We start from the raw sequence: 21,901 nt of genomic DNA, 5'->3' as shown, positions 1-21,901 counted from the left end.
GGACTCCAAAGTACTGACGAAAAAGGCTTTCATTTCACATTACCTTTCCTATCATCATAGAGGCAACCTAAGCACGTCACAGAGAATGTAAAAACAAAATAAACAACACCTAAAGCTTTGGATCCAATTCTTAGGCAGTTTCCTCCAAGCAGATGACTCCTCCTTTTCAGAGGCTGCACAACACTGAGAAAAGGGCAGTTGCCGTTCAGCGTAGAGGCTGGGCACATTTCAGATCTGGGAGTCGGGAGCACGGGAAGGGGTCCGGGGACAGGCAGCAGGCAAAGTTTCCGGATCAGAGCTAGAAGTGCACCTGACACTCAGAGGCATGGCCGCTGCTCAGACTCCCCTCTGTCCCTCAGTAAAGGGCCCCATGCCAGCCTCTACCAGCTCGCCAGCAGCCTGCCAGGAAAAGGTGCTCACCTTGACAGGGAAGCACTTGTGTGTGTTTTGTCTGTAATTGCTTGACCGGTCTCGTCTGAGACGCCCTGTCCGCGTGGGGCCCCCTCCCGCCCCAGCGAGCCCTTCCCGCTGCCTCCCCCACCACCACCCAGGGTGCACGTGTGGGCACACCGAACCTTTTTGACATGCTGGCTCTGTGCCCAGCAGGAATTACTAAAGTTGCCACCTCTGGAGCTGGCACTCTGCCGTCTCACCCAGGGTAAACTGTGCAACACATTTCTTTCATTCCGTTTGCAAGGGGAAATTAAATTGAGGAATGAAGTCTAACCCAAACCTGGCATGCAAAGACTTGACCTTTGTTTTGAATACACTTAATGAGGCTGAAACCAGACTGCGTGGCCTCCAGCTGCCTGAGTCTCCATTCGGAGCCTGGAAAAGATGGGCAGCGGGAGGAGGTGGGGGGAGGGGCGGGTGCTGGGACCACGAGTACAATGGAGCCACAGTGTCCTACAGCAGGTAGTCCCCGAGGCAGCGAGCTGGCTGGATCTACTGACCTCGGAGGTGTCCTTGGGCTGAAGGAGGCTCCACTGACCCGCTCCCAAGCATGCTCTGCCCACCTGTGGGCCCTTCCCCCTCTCCATCCTCACCAGCTGGAAGGAGATGATTTCCTTGACAATATGTGAGGTTGTATTGTTTTGTGGGAATGTAAGGGCTGTCTTAGTGGATCCGTCAGGCGAGGCTAGGCTTCGGTAACAAAATAACCCCGCCATCTCAGCGCCTTAACACAGTGAAGATGTGTGTCCCAATCTTTCCAAGTCCGAGGCTAGTGGGGCAATAGCTTCCACCAATAGCTGCATCTCCGAGGTTGCCAGAGCAGGTGAAGGGAACTGAGGTTAATATAAGATGCTCTTAGAGGACAGGGTCTGGAAATGTTCTCCATCACCTCCCCTCTCATTCTATCTGCCTGAATTCAGACGTGGGATTCCCAACTTAACTGCAAGGGAGGCATGGGGAGGTCTTCCTGGGTGGTCGGAGAGAGGACACGGTGTGGTGAGCTTTGCAGCATCATCTCTGCCACACTTATGATCCAACCTAGGGAAATCGTGGCCCTGAGGTGCTGATAATTAGGAAGAGCCTTGCAGGTGAATGTTGGGAAACAAGAGTCTAAGCTGTGGGGCCTGGCTAACCCTGGACATGCAGAGGTTCTGCTCTCCTTCTGAGCCATCCTCAGAGGCTCCAGGTCTGGCTTACCCGGGAGATAGGACATTTCCTTACCCTGATACCTGAATGGAATTTCCAGTCAGAAGACTCAAGTTTTTTGTGTCTGAGCTTCTCCCCTTCACACAAATGCATTCATCTCTTCTGGAAATATTAAGCGATTAAGAAAAAATAAGCATTTGTTTGTTCATGTAGCAAATGTGTACTGAATGCCAGGCATTGTGTTAGGTGCAAGGATTACAAAGACAATAAACCTGGGACTGTTCTCAAGGTAGCAAATATACCACAGCCGTTGATGCTGGGAATGGGGTGGGCGCCAGGTACCCGGGGTGGGGCTAGAAGAGGACTTCTTGCCTGATCTGGAGGAGGTGGGTCAAGGCAGCCTCTAGAAGAATCAGAGCCTGAACTGAGTCCCAACAGACATGTGGGGCTTGGCCATGGGAAGAGTGGGAATCCATTCCTGGCAAAGGAGCAACATTGACTTGGACCCCAAGCGGAGAGAGAGCTGATGCCTTCAGAAACCAGAAAGGTGTTTGGAATGGCGGGGCATCGCCTCTGGGGTGGGAAGGATGAGTGGTGACGCTGGAATCCTCAGGTGTCTCCTGGGCCACGCTGAGAGGTCTGGATGTTATTCTGAAGGATAGGAGTTAAAGCAGCAAAGTATGGTGATCGAATTTGTGCTTTAAAAAAACCACATGGGCAGTTGGGTGGAGAATGGGTAAGAAGGGCAAGACCAGAACAGGGACACTGGTGGAGATAATCTTTGTGAGTTGGGTGGTGGATGTGCAGAGGGAGAGGGGGCAGATTTGAGAAGCAGCAGGGGTCATAGAATCAAAGACCTCACTGTTGAACATGTGGATGGACATGGGGAAATGGGGGTGGCTTTCCCTGCGAGAGGGAATCCCTGAGAATGAGTGGGCAGAAGAACAATGAGTTAATTCTGGGACCTACGGTGTTGAGGTACCTGTGGGGCAACCATGTACTGGTATACTTCAGACTCTAGAACAGTAGGTATGGCACTTAGGACAGACAGGGAGCTGGAAATGTAGCCTTGAGGGTCATCAGGAAAGAGATGACAGTTGACGAGATTGTCCAGGGAGAGTGTGTAAGGTGGGACAAGATGTGGGGGAAATGGGGACCCCCAAGAATGAGCCGAGAAACAGGAGCTTGCCAAGGAGACTACTAAGGAATAGCAGAGACGTAAGAGGAAAACAAGGAGAGAGCATGATGATGCCTTGGAAGCCACAGAGAAGAGGTTTCTAGAAGGAGAGAGAGAGAGATCAGCCGTGCCAAATGTGAGAGGGGTTGAGAGAGACAAGGTGTGAGTGTCCCGTGGGATTGAACACGCAGGTCACTCATGACCTCGGTGAGAACAACTCCCAAGGACTGGCCAGAGCAAAAGCCACATCAGAACAGGTCACAGTGTGGGCAGGAGGGGGAAAAGTGATGAGAGCTATTTAAACAACTCTCTTAAGAGTAGTCTGTGAGGGGGTGGTCAAAGGGGGATTCATTTTTATGAATCATTTTTTATTATGTAATATTGGATAGGTGAAATAGTAATGTGGTGGCAGCAGGTAAGCCATGAAGCATAACGATAAAATAAACAATGAGCCCCATGTCCGTTTTAAGAGGTCACGGTCAGCTCTGCTTCAGTGTGCCCCTTGTGTCTGGCAGAGGGCACGGTGCCCAGGGAGGGCACAATGGCTGCCAGGGGCCCCCAACCACCCAAGCAGAACAAAGGTAGCAGGTCATGAGGGTTGGGCCCGGGCTCTGGCTCTGTGGCACTAGAAGCTGGCAACTAGACCTGCTGTGCGAAGACCACAGTAGAGTCAGGTACAAATTTCTAAAATAGGGCAGCCAGTCCATCCACTAGCCAGTCACTCCAGAGCCCCCCCACCATGACCCAGCTGGATTTGCAGGATAGGAAAATGAGCCGGGAGCTCTCCCTGACCCCCAGGAGCTCACACCCCAGACAGGAAGTGGTTGCAGAGCAGGCCAAATCACACTTGAGCAGTGACCGGAGCTGAGGATGTGATGCGCAAGGCAGACACCTGCCCTCCCCAGGCCGCCACCTGTGCCCTGACTCTGCCGTCACCTCTCCCCTCTGCCTCAGCCTTGCTGCCACCTCTCCGGCCGAGTCAGCCTCCCCGGTATCTTTCCATCCTTGGTGACTGAGGGTGACAGCGGGTCCGGGCCGGTCAAGGTACCAGGCAATTCACTGTAATTCTGAGCAAAACCCAGTTCTCACACCGCAGGGGGCCCTGCAAGCATCCCCGGGTGTCTAGGTCTCCATGACAACACTGAGGGCCTGCCGTTCAGATAGCCATGAAAGTCGCCAGGGGGATGTCTGCTTCACAGGGAGCACTGGGGTCTCTAGTGCCAGCAACTAAATCATAGGGTTATAAAGAACTCTGAACACCCAGGGGCTTCACCCCTTTCCGGACTAGAGCCCTACATGGAGCCACCGTCCGAAGGCCAGAGATCCTGGCCACCTTCTCCCTTCCTCTGACCTCAAGGGAGTCACTTATTCTCAACCAGCTCCCTGATCCATACACTGGGGATGAGCCATGCCCGGCCGGCTCACGGGCTCCAGGGAGGATAATATGAGGTTTATGGAAAGGGCCATGTCCACTATGAAGTGAGCCTACAGGTGTGGCCGCTCTCCCCGTCATAGGGTTGGGGGAAGCGTGGCCTGCCTGAGGAGTCCACGGGACCTTGTTTTCATGGTGGGGATGGTGGGATAAAATCCCAACCATAATTCAGATGAGCACACGCATGTTGCTCTGGGGGAGTGTGACACCGCAGAACAAAAAGCATTTCTCTAAATTTTGTGTTAATGCTTATTTATTTTTGAGAGAGAGAGAGAGAAAGAAAGAGAGTGAGCAAGAGCGGGGCAGAGAGAGAGGGAGACACAGAATCTGAAGCAGGCTCCAGGCTCCGAGCTGTCAGCGCAGAACCTGACGCGGGGCTCGAACCCACGAACCACGAGATCATGACCTGAGCCGACGTCGGACGCTCAACCATCTGAGCCACCCGGGTGCCCCTGAATCAAAAAGCATTACTCTAAACTGACACTGGGTTCAAATCTTGTCTACTACACTTTTGCCACGGGATCCTGGACAAATCCTTTGTTCCCCCCTCTGTGACATGGGGTTAGCGATCCATGCGTTGTGGGCTTGCTGTGAATAGGAAATGAGCTGTCGTTGGAAAGCCCTTTTTTGCGCACAGAGCAGGTGCTTCCTCGATGCTGACGGCGTCCCGGCCGGGCTGCTGTGTGACTAAACCGCCCTCCTCTCCGCTCTGTGCCAGCAGGTCCGGCCTCTGTTCCCCTGTGAGGAGCAGCCACGGCCCAGCAAGATGTCCCGGCACCACAGCCGCTTCGAACGAGATTACCGCGTGGGCTGGGACCGCCGAGAGTGGAGCGCCAACGGTACGCATGGGACCACCAGCATCTGCAGCGCCACCGCGGGGGCCGGTGGCGGCTCAGCCAGTAGCCTCAGCGCCCGGCCTGGCCTCTTGCCGCTGCCCGTGGTGCCGTCCCGGCTGCCCACGCCCGCCACCGCCCCGGCTCCCTGCACTACCGGCAGCGGTGAGGCCATCACCAGCCTCGTGGCCAGCTCTGCCTCCGCCGTCACCACCAAGGTAAGCCCGGCGTCCCCTCCGAGCAGGAGCCGAGCAGAGGGTCGTGGCTTCCCCTGAAGGTCTGTGCACCAGTCACCACCTTCTCCAGAGCATTGGCGTCCCTGGGGCTGGGCCGGCGTCAGTTCAAGTGAAAGCTCACATGATTTTGTTTGCCATAAAGTCTCTCTCTGTGACTAACTTGTAAGACAAGCAGGTGCTGAGGCCATTTGTTGTCTTATGCCATGTTGACAAAGTGCTTTTTAATTTGTGTAGGGACAGTGAACTCCAAGTTGGCAATAAAGATTCCCTAAATAGGTGACTTTAGACCATGCAAGTCCCCCCGCTCCGGGGGCACCAGTGACTTAGGTTTGCAAGAAGGTAGTCACCAGCAGTAAGGCATAAACAGTCATAAATCTACTACTTGGTAACTACACTGCTGAGAATTCTCCCGTCCACCGTGCCTTCCAAGCCTCAGATAACCCCGTGGATCGCTACTTTTGTCCCCACCTGATGGTTGGGGATACTGAGATACACCAAGTCTGTGAGAGCTGGTCCGAGGCTGGACCTTCGTTGGGGCCCAGGCCTTGGGCCCCAGCAGTCAGCTTCAGGGGCATCATCTCCAGGCCATTCCCTCTCTTCTGGAGGTGGCTCCAGCCTTGGGAATGACCGCAGAAACCAGGCTGCATTACTGACTGAGATACTGAAATGAAAATGTCACCAAGTCTCATGCCTGGCTTCAGGCTGAGCTGGTCCCCCTCACGCTGCTCAGAGCCCCTCAGGTGCCAGGACCTTCCAGGGACCAGGACCTGCACCGGTGGCAGGAAGCCTGTTTATGGCCATCCTGCTTCCTCGGAGGATCAGGGGCTCTGCAGGCCACCTTTGCCTCGGCCAGCCATTCACAGCCACCTCCCAGGAGCCAGCGTGAGCATGCGTGCATGCGTGCGTGTGTGTGTGTGTGTGTGTGTGTGTGTGTGTGTGTGTGTCTAGTGTTTTCTTCCCTGCTTTCATAAAAGTTGCGGGAGAAGTTAAAGGCGGGGGAGGCCCGGCGCAGCCATTGTGAGGTGGCCGTGGCGTTGGAAAGCTTCACTCCAGGTGTGCTGTGCCTTTGTCTCTGTGATTTTCAAAACTCCCTTTCAGCCCTGCTTCCCATTAATAACTGAGCGCTGCCGGCCCAGAGCCCAGCGGAGGCCCGAGACAATGGAGCTATTGGAGGCCAGCTCGGAGCACACTGACATCTTGCTGCAGTGCCTTATTGATTTTATTTTCCTGTTATGAAAACACCTCCCCACTGAGATGGGGAGGGAAGGAATGTTGGATGCAGGAGAGGAGATGGAGAGTTATTTGGGCACGACGCCCCCAGACCAGCCAAACGCATTCGTCCCCTGGGCACCAGCCCCCAGAACTTCCCCAATGCAGCGACCTCTGCCCGGTGGAGCCAGTCGGCTGCCCCGCCAGCCACATCTGGCGGCCACTCAGAAGGCCAGCTGTTGGCCATCTGGACAATGGCAGCTTCTGGAGCTGACCGCTGGGGGCTCCGGGTCGGGAGAGAGAAGCTGGACCTGGGAGCCCGCTTGACGATTTCTGCCCTCTCTGGATGGAGGCCTTTTTATGGATGCTGTCAGGCTGCACCAGAGGCAGGGGTTGGCCCTCCAGTCAAGGGAGCTGGAGGGGACTCAGTGGTGAGGGCCTCTCACACAGGGCTGCCCCGCCCACACAGCTCCTGCTTTGCTCCCAAACAGCTTGATATTCACCATCCCTGACTGGCAGGGCCCCAAACCACAGCACATGGGAGGAGAGGAACCCAGCCTCTGATGGAAAACAGCAACTGGGGGAGCTGGGGAGCATTGCATTGATAGGGGAGGGGGCCAAAAGTTCATGCCCATGGGACAGCCAGCTCCTTGGCACATGTCCCCTCTGTTACCATCTCCAGCCCTGCTCCAGACCTGCAAAGGCTTGTCCGGTCAAACAAAGGTACCTGCTTACATCCGGGATTTTTCGAGGTGCTCAAGAGAATGGGGTGTGCAGCAGAAATGGAAGACAGCAGCCAGTGGCAGCTTCTGTCCAGAACGCTGTCACTGAATTTGGGCCATGGCGGTGCCTCTCTGCCATCTGGCCAAGCTGCTACCCGCCCTCCCAGACGCCTGTCTCCCTGCCTATTTGTCTAACCCCATGCCAGCACCACATCAACTGACAGGCAGGCCCAAACTGGGGTATCTGTGGTTTCCCTGGTCAGCAAGCTGCATCTTTACTGAGTAGCCAAGGGCTAGCACTTGCCCTCGGCAAACACATAGGTCAGGATATGACAAGTCTGTGGCCTGGACACTGTGACTGAGTGACCCGAGAATGTCTCTCCCATTGAGGTTATTGGCAGAGACAGCTTAGTGTTGTGGATAAAGACAGACTGGGGAGCCAGGGTGCCCAGGTTTGAATTCTGCCCTATCTCTTGTTAGCTGAGCAACCCTGAACGAGTTACTTAACCTCTCTGTGCCTTGCTCCCATAAAATGGGAACAGGTAGTGCCTGCCAGAGTTGTGAAGATCGTGTGAGTTAAAATACATATAAAGTGCTCAGAACCGAGCCGAGTGGTACGTGGTAAGTCTTGTATAGGGGTTGTTACCACAGCCACCGTTGTCACTATCACCCAGGTAAAGCCTAGGGGACAAGGACATGCCCCTGGAAGGAAGAGGGATCATTTCTAACCTCACCAAGAGAAAAAAGTAGGTCTTCAGTTAAGAAACAGGAGGTAGGCCCCACACAGGCAGGGAAAGCACCTTGTGTTTCTGAGTGGTTATCGTTCACACCAATCTGTGACATGGAGGCATGACATGACCAAGGGGACACGGCAGCAAGAAGAGCTAGAGGGAGGACATCTAGTGGGCCCCAAACTAACCCTGAAGCCGGCATTGCCCGGTAAGCCTGACAGTGGAGTGAAGGGATTTTAAAGCTTTTTCAGCCATGGGACCCCTTCCTCCAAGGAAAGCCCGGCGTGTACCCAGGGCCAAGACCCTACTCTGGTGGAAGGTGGCTGAGGGAGGGGGCTGCGTGGAAGCCAGGCACAGCGCCCTGTGTTCCTGCTGCCCTGGAGTGTGGTGATGGCTGCTTGAACATACCAGCATGCCTTCCTCAGTGAAGGGTCTGGCACCATGAGCGGGCCAGGGTCACACCCAAGGACTCAGGGAAAGGCCCCCAAGGTGACTCTCGGGGACAAGTGTCAGTGCTGCCAGGCCTTAGCGTCCCCCCAGGCTGGGCATGGAGCAGGTGTCACATCTCTCTGGGGGCCATGGGCCACCACCGGCATCCGATGCCATCGCCACCGATGCAGAGACGGCCTGTCCCCTCTCTTGCCCCTAGTCCCGTGGCCTGCTCACCCTCTCACTCTCAGTGCTAGGACTGCATCTTCCAGACCATGAGGGGACCGTCCCAGCTCCCCAGGGTAGGGACGGCTGGCTGTGTGCCCTGGGGCTGGTTAGTGAGGTGATGACAATTCTTTCTGTCACCGCTGCCTTAGGCCTGAGTTGAGTTTTATGTTTCTTCGTTTTTCTGTGGCCTGAGGATTTCTAGCTGGTCTTTGATGAAAGGCCGGTTGGACAAGCACATATTCCAGGCCATTGAGGTAGGGGAGGGCATGACCAAATGACACGCACGCAGACACACACACACACACACACACACACACACACGCCCGCAAGTCCCCAGAGCCTCAGAGGAACATAGTGACCGTGCCTTCCGGCCTCTCTATTTTGCCTGTCAGAAGAATGAGGCTCAGAGAAAACAAGACTTGCCAAGGGCCCCCAGTGAGTGAGAAATGGACCACCTGGGCTGCCTCCTTTCCCCAGGCCGCCTGGCACAGCGCGTTCTCCATGGTAACCGTTACTGTGGCATTGTTACGGTAACTTTTCCCATCCCTCCATCCACCTCCTCGACAGCAGATACCAATGTGCAAGAAAATGGGCATATTTACTTTTTGGGTTAGGTAGGAAAATTTAGCCCGAAGATTTTGTCGACTCTCCATCGTACAGCTAGTGAGGGCTTCAAGCTGTCGAACCATGGCAGAACTGGGTTTGAATCTGACCTCTGCCTCCCAGGAGATGAGTATGTCTCTGAACCTCAGTTTCTTTGTCTATAAAATGGGAACAGTCATAGGATCTTCCTCGCAAAGATGGTGTGGGGATTGGTTAAGTCATTTTGAAAAGCTAAATCAGAGATTGGGTCAGACAAGTATCCGTCCTATTCGGGTAAACCCGGCTCCCGGGCAGTTGGTGCTGGCAGGACCCTCTCTGGACCGTCCCCTTCCCCTGACTGTGGCGGCATGAGGTCACCGAGAGCTTGGACAGCCCTGTTCCTGGCCCACCGCTGCCACTCTGGGCTGCTGGGCGGTCAAGCCCCCTGCGGCGGGGGCGGGAAGGCGGAGCTGAGAAGCTGGACCATGACTCCCGGGCCAGGCCTGTTCGTGGGGCGGAAAGGAAACTCCACTGTCCTGCAGTTGCTGCCGCATGAAATTTAAATTATTCTCAGCAAACCTGCCTAACAGATGAAACAGAAAAGGGACGGCTTCATAAAATGCAATTTCGTTCTTGAAAGAACGGACCTTGCAGAATCCTGGCTGATGCCTGTGAAATGTGTTGGGGGCTTTTTTTCCTTGTGGTCAGGAGCACTCGTGCTGAAACATTCCCATCGTTCCGTGGAGCTAAGCCCTTGAAAATAAATCTGGGCTGGGAAGAGAGAGACTTAGCCTGTGTCAGAGGCCTGAGGAAAACCGAAAGGGGCCGTGAGGTCTGTAGGCTCCACCCTCTGAGCGCCAAACACCCAGATTTCTTACATTTATGAGCCACCACTTTTAGGGTGGATATATGTCATCAGAGAGACTGCCCCGGCAACAGCGTCTTCCCTCTACCCTCTAAACTCTCTGCAGAGATGCCCTGCGTGGGGGAGATGACCTGGGATTTCTGTGGGGAATCATGTAAATGACCTCAAAGCCCTGCCTGGCGGGCCCCTCCCCTCGTGTGGCTCCGGTGTCCACAAATGGATAAGGACGCTTTTGCACAGTTACAGAATGAGAAGCAGACCACCCTCTACTCTTGTATTCACACTGGTTGGGAGAATCCCTCCAGTCCCCTTTGTGGTGAATTTCCAGACTGTGCGTGATTTTATCCAGAAGCCTGTTCTTGCTCCGTGAATGAGAATTTGTGATTTCCCTTGTGATAAATTATCAGGCACTGATCACGCGTCGTGAGGCAGCTTGTGCATGTTCGTGCCGAGCTGATGGGTTTTGCCTGCACTTTGAGGTGCCGCCACGGTTTGGATTGTATCTTCATTGACTTCAAACCCATCTGTCAGTCATGAAATGTCTACAGTTGAAAAATGCCCTGATTTCCAAAGCATCCATTTCAAAACCTACAGTCCAGGGAGGGCGGACCAGAGTGGCTTGAACTCAAATTTGTGACTAAAGGGGCAAAAAAGAAGAGAGAACACTCTGCATTCTTCCGCATATGTAAGGGGTAAACCACCTAGGTTAGCTTTTGCTACAGAACAATCATTCAAAAACTTGGTGGCTTAAACCTTCACAGTTCTGTGAGCTGGCTGTCCGTTCTGGTCTGGGCCGACTCTCTCATTTGTATGCGGTCAGCTGCAGGTTGGCTCAGGGCGGCTGGTCGGGGTTGGCCTCACCCACACATCTGTGCTTCGCAGCCCGTCAGCCAGGGAGTCTCAGTCCCCCTCCGTGTGGCCTGCCATCCTCTATCCAGCTAGCTGGGGCTTGTCCACGTGGTGGACTCAGGCTTCCAAGAGCAGCAAGGGGGCAAGACTCCGTGCACGAGGGCTTTTGTAAGCTCTGCCTGAGGCACGTTTGCTGAAATCCCGCTAGCGCAAGAAGTCTCACGGCCAAGCCAGATTCCAGGAGTGGGCAGAGAGACCCTGGCTCTCGATAGCACCGCGTTCCAAAGGGGCAGACATGCAAGGATGGGAAGCATTTGTGGTCATTTCTGCAACATACCTCCAGGCTTTCCAGCACACTTGCTTAAAGCCACGGCTCACATGCCTTAGGCAGAAAGGACAGGTCAATCTGTTACTCTCCTCTACATGGCCTGGTGCAGGAAATCAATATGGGACCTGCATGACGTAAACACACTGGGGCTACACACATCCCATCCACACCAAGAGCTGCCTAGTGAGGTCTGAAAGAAGGGCCCAACAAGGATTGTGTCGCCAGAGAGAAGGAGGGGCAGCTGGCCGCCAGGGAACCTCGCAGGGTGCATTTACCTTAAGAATCCATGGCTGGCCGGGACTTGGCCCTCACGTGATCCCGTCACTGCCCCAAAGTTGGTGGGACTGGGGCACAGTCGTTCCCAGGATATTCTCACAGATAGAGGCTGACCTGTGACTAAGAATGTTAAAAAACCACCCCGAGGAGACCACCTTCATGGGTTTCGACCAGTGAATTTCTCCCTGTGAGAATCCGCATGGGAAACAGATTCTCAACAGAAGACTTTCTGACGAGCCTGAAATCAGGAAAGGGAGCCAGTTATGTGGTGCAAATGTTCAGGAGCCGAAAATTGGACAGCCCCACGGCTCTTTCTCCCTAATAGGCTAAATCCCATGCAATTTCCCAAAAAGCCCTTGGAAAGGCCTCTTCTTAAATTAAATTAGGTTTTCTGCGAACAGCGTCATTCAAGATGAACATAAATCTACTTCTTATTCACTTTTAATGGTTTTCCCTGTTTTACTTAATTACTCATGTTGCAATTAAACATTTTTTTTCATAGCAAAAGGACAGTATTTTAGCTACATTATGGGTTAAATAGGCTTTGGAGAACTAGCCTGGGAGTCTCATCACCGTTTATAACATTGTTTTTTATAGGGAAAGTATGTTCCAAAATCTAAACAGCCAAATTACAAATGAACTTTCAGAACCCAACCCATTTGTTAACTGGGAACTGTCTGCAATGCTAAAAATAACTCGGGGAAATAAACATAAAAAGGAGAGCTCAACACCCCTTGGTATCATTTCTTCCCCATCAGCATCTGAAGCTCTCGTTCAATTTCAGGCAGGAGGATTTTCTCCAAACCCAGACTGACCCTGTCCCCATGTTACTCACTTCCATGACACAGGCCACCAAATTGGCTTGAGCCCTCCCAAAGCATAATGCCATCGAGAAGAGTCATTGCAAAGTCCCCGCAGAGCTAAACTGATGTAACGTGACAGATTATCAGTCAGTTTCAGCGCCCCGTTCGCTGCCCTGAAATGAAGGCTCAGGAGAACTCTGTGCTTCTCTGGCTACCGTCTCCACTAGTCATGTTCATTTGCATCCTGAATTTGCCTCTGTAGAACCCGCAGGCAAGAAACCTCATTTTCCTCTGGAAAATAAGGGCCCTATGCACTCAGCAGAGCATCAGCATACACTCAAAGGCTGCTGGCACATGTATTGACGGGGTGGGAGCCCTGTGGTCCCAGCCTCCTCTCTCCTGCCTCTTACTGGAGATGGATGAACACATCGGACCCTCTGGCACCACGAGAGAAGTCCTTGGGGCTGGACAAGGTGCACACTGATAACAGAGGGCCAGTGGTCAGCACCTCCCTACCTGGACTTAAACTCCTGGCTGCAGGCTGCCATGGTCCCTTAAGGAAAACACTCTTTAGTACCCACATGGGGTTCTCATTAGATCTACTTTTTTTTTTTTACATTTATGATTTGTGCTTTATTTCTTTTATTTATTTTATTTTATTTATTTAATTTACATCCAACTTAGCATATAGTGCAACAATGATTTCAGGAGTAGATTCCTTAATGCCTCTTACCCATTTAGCCCCTTCCCCCTCCCACCACCCCTCCAGTAACCCTCTGTTCTCCATATTTAAGAGTCTCTTATGTTTTGCCCGCCTCCCTGTTTTTATATTATTTTTGCTTCCCTTCCCTTGTGTTCTAACTGTTCTGTTTCTTAAATTTCTCATATGAGTGAAATCATATGACATTTGTCTTCCTCTATTTCACTTAGCATAATACCCTCCAGTCCCATCCACATGGTTGCAAATGGCAAGGTTTCATCCTTTTTGATTGCTGAGTAATACTCCATTGTGTGTGTGTGTGTGTGTGTGTGTGTGTGTGTGTGTATACCACATCTTCTTTATCCATTCATCCATTGTTGGACATTTGGGCTCTTTCCATACTTTGGCTATCATCGATAGTGCTGCTATAAACATGGGGGTGCATGTGCCCCTTTGAAACAGCACACCTGTATCCCTTGGGTAAATACCTAGTAGTGCAATTGCTGGGTTGCAGAGTAGTTCTATTTTCAGTTTTTTGAGGAACCTCCATACAGTTTTCCAGAGTGGCTGCAGCAGTTTGCATTCCCACCAGCAGTGCAAAAGAGACCCTCTTTCTCCACATCCTCGCCAATATCTGTTGTTGCCTGAGTTGTTCATGTTAGCCATTCTGACAGGTGTGAGGTGGTATCTCATTGTGGTTTTGATTTGTATTTCCCTGATGATGAGTGATGTTGAGCATTTTTTCATGTGTCAGTTAGCCATCTGGATGTCTTCTTCGGAGAAGTGTCATTAGACCTACTTTTGAGCCAAGGCATTTTGGTTAAGCTTGCTGTCCCTACCCCCTACTCCTATCCTCTTTCACCCTTAGAAGCCACAAGGGCTTCCCCATAGGCCACTCCTTGGGCTGTCAGAAAGCAAGGCTCCTCACCTGCCCAGACAGAGCAGGGGTGCTAGAGGGAGTCTCTCACACCTGGAGTGGGGAGGAATCAAAGCCCAAGGGACTCCCCATGGCCAAGAGGCTGGTCTTGAGGAACTGAGGAGAGTTGAAAGGATCCCAATCACTCATCCTTTTGGAGTTGACCTCTTTATTTTAAAAACCCGGATTTAAATGACTGAGGGTAAGCTGAAATAGAAGGACAGACTCATGAGGCCAGCTTCATGGAGAGCCATCCTAGACCAGTCTGCTTCCAGCTGGCTGTCAGGTGTAGACCAGGGGACTCCCATGCTGAGGCCTCTGTCTCTAGTCAAGAGAAGATTTACCCAGCTCTGCAGTGCACTGGCCAGCCCCGGGCCCCAGCTCTAACTCTTCTGTGATCCTCTTTGCGATTCTAGAACAGCATCTGCCTTGAGGTTACCTTGGGGGAGCTCCTCTGGCAGCACAGAAAGCTTCTGAACACAGGGTAGCCTTTTTCTAGGTTAAAAGAAACCCAACTCCACACCACAGTGGCACTGAACATGATTTCAGATTCTTGACCTGCTACTTAAAGAATTCCTTCATCAGGTTAGAAGTGGCCCTAAGGCTGGAAGGTAGGGTAGAGGGGGAGGAATAAGGAGGTAGAATGGCCAAGCCTGCAAGTGAACAGGTAGCTGTCATCGTGCCAGCGCAGGACGTGGAGAACCTCGCCAGGCCTGTCAGAATGACCTTCGAGGTCTGTAAGGGGGTTGCTGGCTGTCTACCTGATGTCCATTTTCTTTCCCTCTTCCTTCCTACCAGAACCTCAGTTCTGGTCAGGTATCTACCACCTCTCATGCTTTGGGGAAATTGAACCCTAGGCCCTACTGGAATTGTGATGGTTCTAAGCCAGGTGTTGGTGATCCCCTTCCCCCTGGTCATCATGGGTTTAGGAAGGGTCATGTGACCCACTTATAGCCATGGAACATGAGAGTAATACTGTCCAGAGGCTTTGGGGAAAGTTTTTTTTCCTTCTAAAGAAGAGTCACAAGAAGAAGGCCATCTTTCTTCCTCTCTATTGCCATATCTGGACATGATGCCTTGAACCATCATGCTACAGACCTGAGGATGAAACCAACATGGGATAGAAATAGAATAGACAGAATAGAAAAACACAAGAGAATTCCAGGTATATGGAACCAGAGCTCTAATGTTGCATTGCTGTCTGCCTCTGGGCTTCTTGATATGTCAGCTAATACATTTCACAGTTGAATAAAAAATAAACAAAGCACAACTGCCTCCATTGCACAGATGGCTCCCTGATGACAGCATGGGTGCCTTCATCCATCTCCCAGACCTCACCTGGCACATTGACTTGCCAAAAACAGCTGCAGTGACCTTTGTGAGTGCCCTCTACCTGTTATTCATTCATTTCAGCACTCCCTGCTATCTACAGGGGTTCTGCTACCCATTGCTTCCCTAAATGCCAACACCGGGACATAGACTGCTATCGCCACGCTCCTGTGTTTTCGTGGGGCCGTGTTTCCGGCTGAGGGAAATCCACCAACACACTGAGTGCCTAAACCATGGGTCACTTGAGAGTTCACCCCTGCCACCTACTTCAGCCACAATTCCCAGACATGTAAAGAATTCTCATGCCCCGGGGCCTTTGCACTTGCCACTCACTCTTGCCCACCCAGAAAACACTCCTGTTCATCCAACAAGTGACAGCCCAAATGTTGCCACCTCTGGATGGAAAAACAATTGCTGTTATTTCTCGTGTTCCCGTAACACTTCTGTTTATGTCCTTATGTAATGCCTAAACTATATGTACTTATTCACTTATGCATTTGTATCTTTATTAGGCAGTGAACTCCATAGAATAGGCTTCATATGATGCCCAGCATATAGAGGTTCTCAGTAAGTGTGTAAGGACAGAATGAATGAATTTTGCATATAATTCTTTCCTCATTTACTTAGCCCCTATTGCTGGGGTCAACGGAGGATGAATGCCTTTGACACCTCTACAAAGGGGCGGATCAGCATTCAAACAATGAGTAATTTCAGGATGCCCATGATGCAGATGATGAAGACAGGACCCGCATGAGCCAGAAGGAAGCCTTCGTGGGCTTGTGGATGGGACCAGATAATGAAGCCTGGATGGCAGGACAGATTTAACATATCAAGGCCTTTGCCCTGAGTCCTGTGCCCCTTCCCATGTCTCCCTAAGTGTTTGGTCTTACAGGATCACAAATATTAGCATGTATTCAGCATTAGTACTTTTTCTCCATTGATTAGTATTTTCTTGGGACTCGTTACCATTCGCCTGTAATTCTCAGCAGCTTTTTACGTTTGGTTATTTCATTTAAGGTGCTCGCAGAGTAATTATTTTCTTCCAGGCACTCTTCTCACCACCTTCCCAACCTTAACTTGTAAAGTCCTCGGAGGTAGCTGCTGTTACCACCATTAGAGTTGAGAAAGAAAGGCTGAGGGAATTGGCCGAGCTCACTCAGCAGGCTGGGCCGCATCCCTCCCTGGGCAGTCTAGCTGCAGAGCCGGGCACGGAGCTCCGGATGGGTCGCGCCCAGAACCACGCTCGGTGAGATTTGTTGAATGAGCAGCTCGCTGAACATCTTGCTGTGAACATCTTTCCCCGGTGTTCACCACGTCTCCTGAAGAGATAGCTGCAGGCTCCCCACTGGAACAGTTTTGTTCAGCAATCTCAAACAACCACCAATGCTAAGACCAAAGCACGTGTGGGATTTCGTGGCCCAGCCCCAAACCTCCTAGAGGCCCGGCCACAGTTCTGTTCATTTAATTCTCTCTGGTCAGCTGACCTTTCCTTGCCATCCAAGCCATGTGTGCGGTCAGACTCTGCTCAGCTTCAGGACATTGGGGATGGTTGAGCCTTGAGGCCAAGGCCTCTTTCTCAGGGTTTCTTGTTTTGGTCTGGGACACAGTACACGGCTGCTGTCTACTTTAGCTTTTTTTTTTGGCTGCTTCCAGGCTACTTGGGCTTGTTCCGTTCCAGGAGGGCATTCTAGGCCGTCACAACTGCCCACAGGTATGACCCTGGTGGGCTTGGGGCAAGACCCAAGTAAAAGGGGTCAGCTCCTTCATCTTGGTAGATTTCCACCTGGGCTGGGGAATGGGGATACCGGAGAATCGTGGGCTGACCCCTGACATCAGACGGGCTTGAAGCAGCCATGACTTGTCCCTGTCTTCTCTGTGACCTCAGCACTGCTCTAGGGGAACAGAAAGGAGAACGAAAACGCGACTATTTATTATGGGTTTCATTACTAGCGGGGGCAGGCTAGGGTCAAGAGACTGGGGTCAAGGCCCGTGTCCACACATCACTGTCTGGGTGACCTCAACGCGGGCACTCAAGGTTTCGAGATGCAGTTCCCTTACCTGTAAGCTGGCTCCAGGCAGGCCCCTTCCCTGGGCTGTGCTGAGGTCAGAGACAGAAAGTAGGTTAGAGGTCACCAGGGGCTGAGTGGAGGGGCCGAGGTGGGGTGCTACTGCTGAATGGGTACAGGGTTTCTGTTGGGGGGGGATTAAAAAGTTTTGGAAATGAACAGTGGCCGTGGCTGTAAGGCATTAGGAATGTAACAAACACCGCTGAATCGTACACTTAAAAATGGTAAAAATGGCAAATTGCATATCACACGTATTTTACAATGAGAAGAAATTAAAAATACATAAATGCCCCGCCGTCAAAAGAGAGAGGAGATATCCCTGTAAATTCAGGCAGAGCTGAGGCACCAAGTAATTTCCCATAAAAGAGAAAAAGGATTGCCTATCACAGTGGCCAGCACAGAGGTCAAATGCACACCGGCAGGGGCTTGGTGAGAATGTGAGGAGGAAGTCCTAAGAAGTGGGCGGGGGAGGGGCTGCCTGGGGGGTCGTGGGGTTGGTGTCACTGAGGGATGCCCACCATGGTGCACGCGGCAGCCTGACTGCCTCGGGAAGGTTCTCAGCTCTGCCACGAACTCCTCTCCCATCTGCAGCAGCCCGGCGGGCTCTGGGGCAGCCCGGCGGCTAGGTTCCTACCAGGCACAGTGGGAAGGCCAGGCGCTTGATGGGGAGGGCTCCTGGCAGGTGCAGGAGCCACTGGTGGGCTCATGTGTGCTCATTTTCTCTGGCATCCCCAGGAGCCAGGGCTGTGGGTAAAGCCTCTTCTGGGCTGTGCTCAGTGGCAGTTATAAATCTCACCAGCAGCCAGGGTACTCCAGGCTAGAGACGTGGAGGCCCCCCCCCCCCCCCCCGCCTGCACAGGTGTGCACGCTAACCCCGTGCTCTCAGAGGCCATTTGAGGAAGCGACTTAGAACCGCCTGCCAGCCAAGACCCTACCCACGTCCTGGGGCTTGCCACCACCACCCCCGTCAGCATCACCAACGCTAGGGCTTACCGAGTCCTCACTGTGAGCCAGCCAGGGCTCTGAGTGACTTTGCCTGCCCTAGCCCCCGGCGTCCCATGAGTGTATGAGGCAGGTGCCACCAGCGTCCTCCTCAGGGCTCAGTGAGGCGACGCGGTGCCCAGGCACGCGCCCCCCGGCCCCAGGCAGGGGAGGACGCTCGCTTCCTCCTCACGATGCTGCCGTAGCGTGGGGCACAGGCCTGCCGCGGGCCGAAGAGGAGCGGGATCCTGAGAAGAAGGCCGTGGAGGAGGAAGGGTCGGAGCCTCTGCGGCTGCCCCTGACTGAGCTCCAGGGCCTCGCCAACCGTCCTCCCGGCACGGGAGCCTCGCCCTGGCCGGGAGCGGAGCAGACAGACTCCGTGCCGCCGTCACCTCCCACATCAGGAATCTGCTGAGGGTGTGATTTTATTCCCCCACGATATTAGGCTGAGGAGAGGATATTGGGCAAAATATATTGTCCCCATAATTCATATTAATGGGAATTCAATGGTGGTAACTTGTCATCTGCTAGATTAGGAGGGAATATTGTGTTAGAAAGGCATTAAAAAGGCGTTATGAATTGGGTTCCATTGCATCACATCGTGTTCCTTGTAAATAATTGAGGAAGAAACTGGTGCTCAGAATTCGGGATTATCCATTTTTGAGATCCCAGCAGTTCCCTCACCAGGCTGATGGGGCCCCATTGATCCGACAGCTCACACGGCTGGGGGGAAAGTCGGCACCTGGCAGGTCCAAATGTTTCCGGAAGATGAGCATTACGCTTCCAAACACGTTCTTCCTCCCAGAAGAAATTAGTAACTGCCACCTCCAGCACGAGACTCTAGGTTGTTTCTTGAAGAATCTTCCCAAGTCCAGACAGCCTGTGTCCCTTGCAGGGGGGTTCTGGTGGCATCACTGAGTCAGCAGCAGCCATGCCACCGCCACTCACGCCCACCTCTGGTTCCCTTGGCGGCGAAGTCTGGAGCACCGGTGCACCCACATTCAGGCAGCGGGTCAGGCATCGACAGCTTTGGGCGTCATGGAACGAGCCTTGGTTGGAAACACCCATCTCCAGTGGGCTTCTCGGTCCTGCTCTGCCACCTGAAGGGCCCATCACCTGCTATGGTGCCGTGCCTCCCCTTTACCTCAGACCCCTGGTGTCTCCTGGTCCTATGAAAGATAAATAGGGCTTCCTGGCTGGGACCCAGTTCTGTGTTTTGTTGCCAAAGCCAAGAATTTGACTCAGAACAGAGTAGGGGAGGAAGCTCCAAGTCTTTGCCCCTCGTGCGGATATGGGCAGAGCCAGTGAACCCTCGTCCCGAGTCTCTGGCCTGGACTGTCTGGGGACTCCCGGGGGCCGAAGAAATTCTGTGACCACTGCCAACCTTGTGGATGGTTCTGAGGCAGCTGGTCAGTAGAGGTGTTGTTCCACGATTTCAAATATGACCGGTCAAAAAGCGGGGCAGGGGTGACTGGAGAGGGGGGGTAAGGGCCTGCAGTGTGAGGGGGCAGTCACGGCCAAAGGTTTGGTGGTTTTGAGGAGGGCAAAAGTGATCATTGGTTGGCCAACCACAGTCAGTGATCAGTCGTGCTCGGGAAACCCATTGCACATCAGATGTAAGTACTCCGCATACGTCCTGGCCTGCACAGTGACGGCACTGGGAGCCCAGACTCCAGGTTTGAACTGCCAAGTTCAAATCCTGACTCTTCTACCTTCTAGCTGTGTGACCTTTAGCAAGTTACTTCCCCTCTCAGAGCCTGCCTTCCTCCTCTATGAAACGGGATAATAGTACTATCTATTAATTGGGTTGTGGGGGAGATTAAATAAATTAATATCCCAAAGCACTTCCGGCAGTTTCTGGTGTCTAGGGGACGCTCTGTAAGCATGATCTATTGCTATTATTACATGACCTTCATTGTGCAGCCTTCTCTGTATCTGTTTCCCTCCTTGCAAAATGTGGGTCCTTGAGACATAAGGTCCTGTCTCAGGCTTCATATTGGGAGAACCTCACACTTGCCTGCTATGTGCTTAGGAAATAAGTGTTGACTTATCCAATTGTATTGTGGGTAGAAACGGTGTAGTCATGGAAATCACTTGCTTTACTTAAAAAAAAAAAAAAATAGCTGTGCACTCTGGGTGGCTCAGTCAGTTAAGCATTTGACTTCGGCTCAGGTCATGATCTCATGGTTTGTGGGTTTGAGCCCCGCATCAGGTTCTGTGCTGACAGCTCAAAGCCTGCAGCCCACTTTGGATTCTGTGTCTCCCTCTCTCTCTGACCCTCCCCTGCTCGTTCTCTCTCTCTCTCTCCCTCTCTCTCTCTCTGTCTCTCTCTCTCTGAAAAATAAATAAACATTAAAAAATTTTAGAAAATAGCTGTGCACTTCTGAAAATCACATTCCCCTTTTCATGGTCAAATATTCTCATTTCAGAGAAGTTCCATGATGGCTTCTTGTTCTTTGTGTGGCATCTCAGTGATCGGAGTCAATAGCCCACAAAGACATTAAATATGTATTTGAAATGCATGTAGCTCCTCACTGATTAAAAGGATCCCAAAGTAAGGCATTTTGCAAAGCAATTACAATGCCTCCTTGAAACGAAAATCATCTCCTCTATTTGATGATCTCAAATCCAGAGCCGGTGCCTTGAACAGCCCTGGGCTCCAAGCCACATTCTGTTTGTTGGTGTTTATAGTGATAGTTGTGTTGTTGTACTTCTTTTATTTTGTTTTTGCTTTTTAAAGCATTTGTGGAGGTCCAGGCACCACTCCAAGAGCTTTACATGTTTTGTCTCAGTTCTTACAATAGCCCCGTGTAGTAAGCCTACAATTATCCCCATTTTGCACATGAGGAAACTGAGTCCCAGGGAGCCTGGGGAGTTTGCTCAGCATGCCAGCTCCTATGTAGTAGAAGTGGGATTTGAACCCTGCCTTTTCTTACTTCAAAGCCCAAGCTTCTCGCTCCCAAGTCTTTTACCCGGATGCCTGCCATGAGATACCTCCTGGGAGCCTCAAATATAAAGTGCCCAGAATTAACCTCCCTGTCCTCAGCCTCAGACCTGCTCCTCTCCTGCACGCCTGGCTCAGGGCCGGCCCCCCACCTGCCCGGTTGCACAGCCACCTGGAGTCTCCTCTCCTTCCCCATCCCTGTCGCTGCCACCAGGTCCACCTTCAGGACACCACCAGATCTCACCTAGAGGACACAGACAGCCTCCCCACCCATCTCCCCCCTACATCTGCTCTCCCTCCCATCCATTCTCCCCATCGCTGCAAATCTGACCTTGTCACACCACTGCTTATGTACAGGACTCATATATGAATTTGGGAGACTCCAGGTAAAAACTCTAGCCCATCACTGGGCAAACAGGAAGTGCTCAGAAAATCCTGGGGTTGTGGGCGACAATATATGCAACGTGAATTTTGTTTTATAGATAAATTCCTGGGGGCTGATTTTTTTAAAGAACTGGATGCTCATCTGAAAAATACAAAGTATGCCCGTTTAGACGATAACATCTCACTGGTTTCTACCATGATCCCCCGAGGTTGTGAGACACCTCTTGTCTGTGGCACAGCCTGTAGAAACGACTGGCCTTTTAGTGTCCTTCTAGTCCTCAT

At 52.3% G+C, this 21,901-nt stretch overlaps 1 protein-coding gene across 4 annotated transcripts in view; it reads left to right on the top strand.

The window, feature by feature from the left end:
- Positions 1–21,901, top strand: part of KLHL29 (kelch like family member 29) — a 312,316-nt gene that overhangs the window by 162,263 nt on the left and 128,152 nt on the right. For 3 of the 4 annotated variants that reach the window (XM_045447601.1, XM_045447598.1, XM_045447600.1), the window contains exon 3: positions 4,930–5,259. In XM_045447601.1, the coding sequence (XP_045303557.1) occupies positions 4,975–5,259 (285 nt within the window). In that variant the 5' untranslated portion in view covers positions 4,930–4,974. Of the gene's footprint in view, positions 1–4,926; positions 5,260–21,901 lie in introns of all 4 variants that reach the window. The other variant, XM_045447599.1, reaches the window with a different exon arrangement.

Source organism: Leopardus geoffroyi, chromosome A3 (assembly GCF_018350155.1).
Source record: "Leopardus geoffroyi isolate Oge1 chromosome A3, O.geoffroyi_Oge1_pat1.0, whole genome shotgun sequence".
Taxonomy (NCBI): Eukaryota; Metazoa; Chordata; class Mammalia; order Carnivora; family Felidae; genus Leopardus; species Leopardus geoffroyi.
The sequence above is the reverse complement of the archived record's forward strand: the minus strand, read 5'-3'. Positions and strand labels throughout refer to the sequence as shown.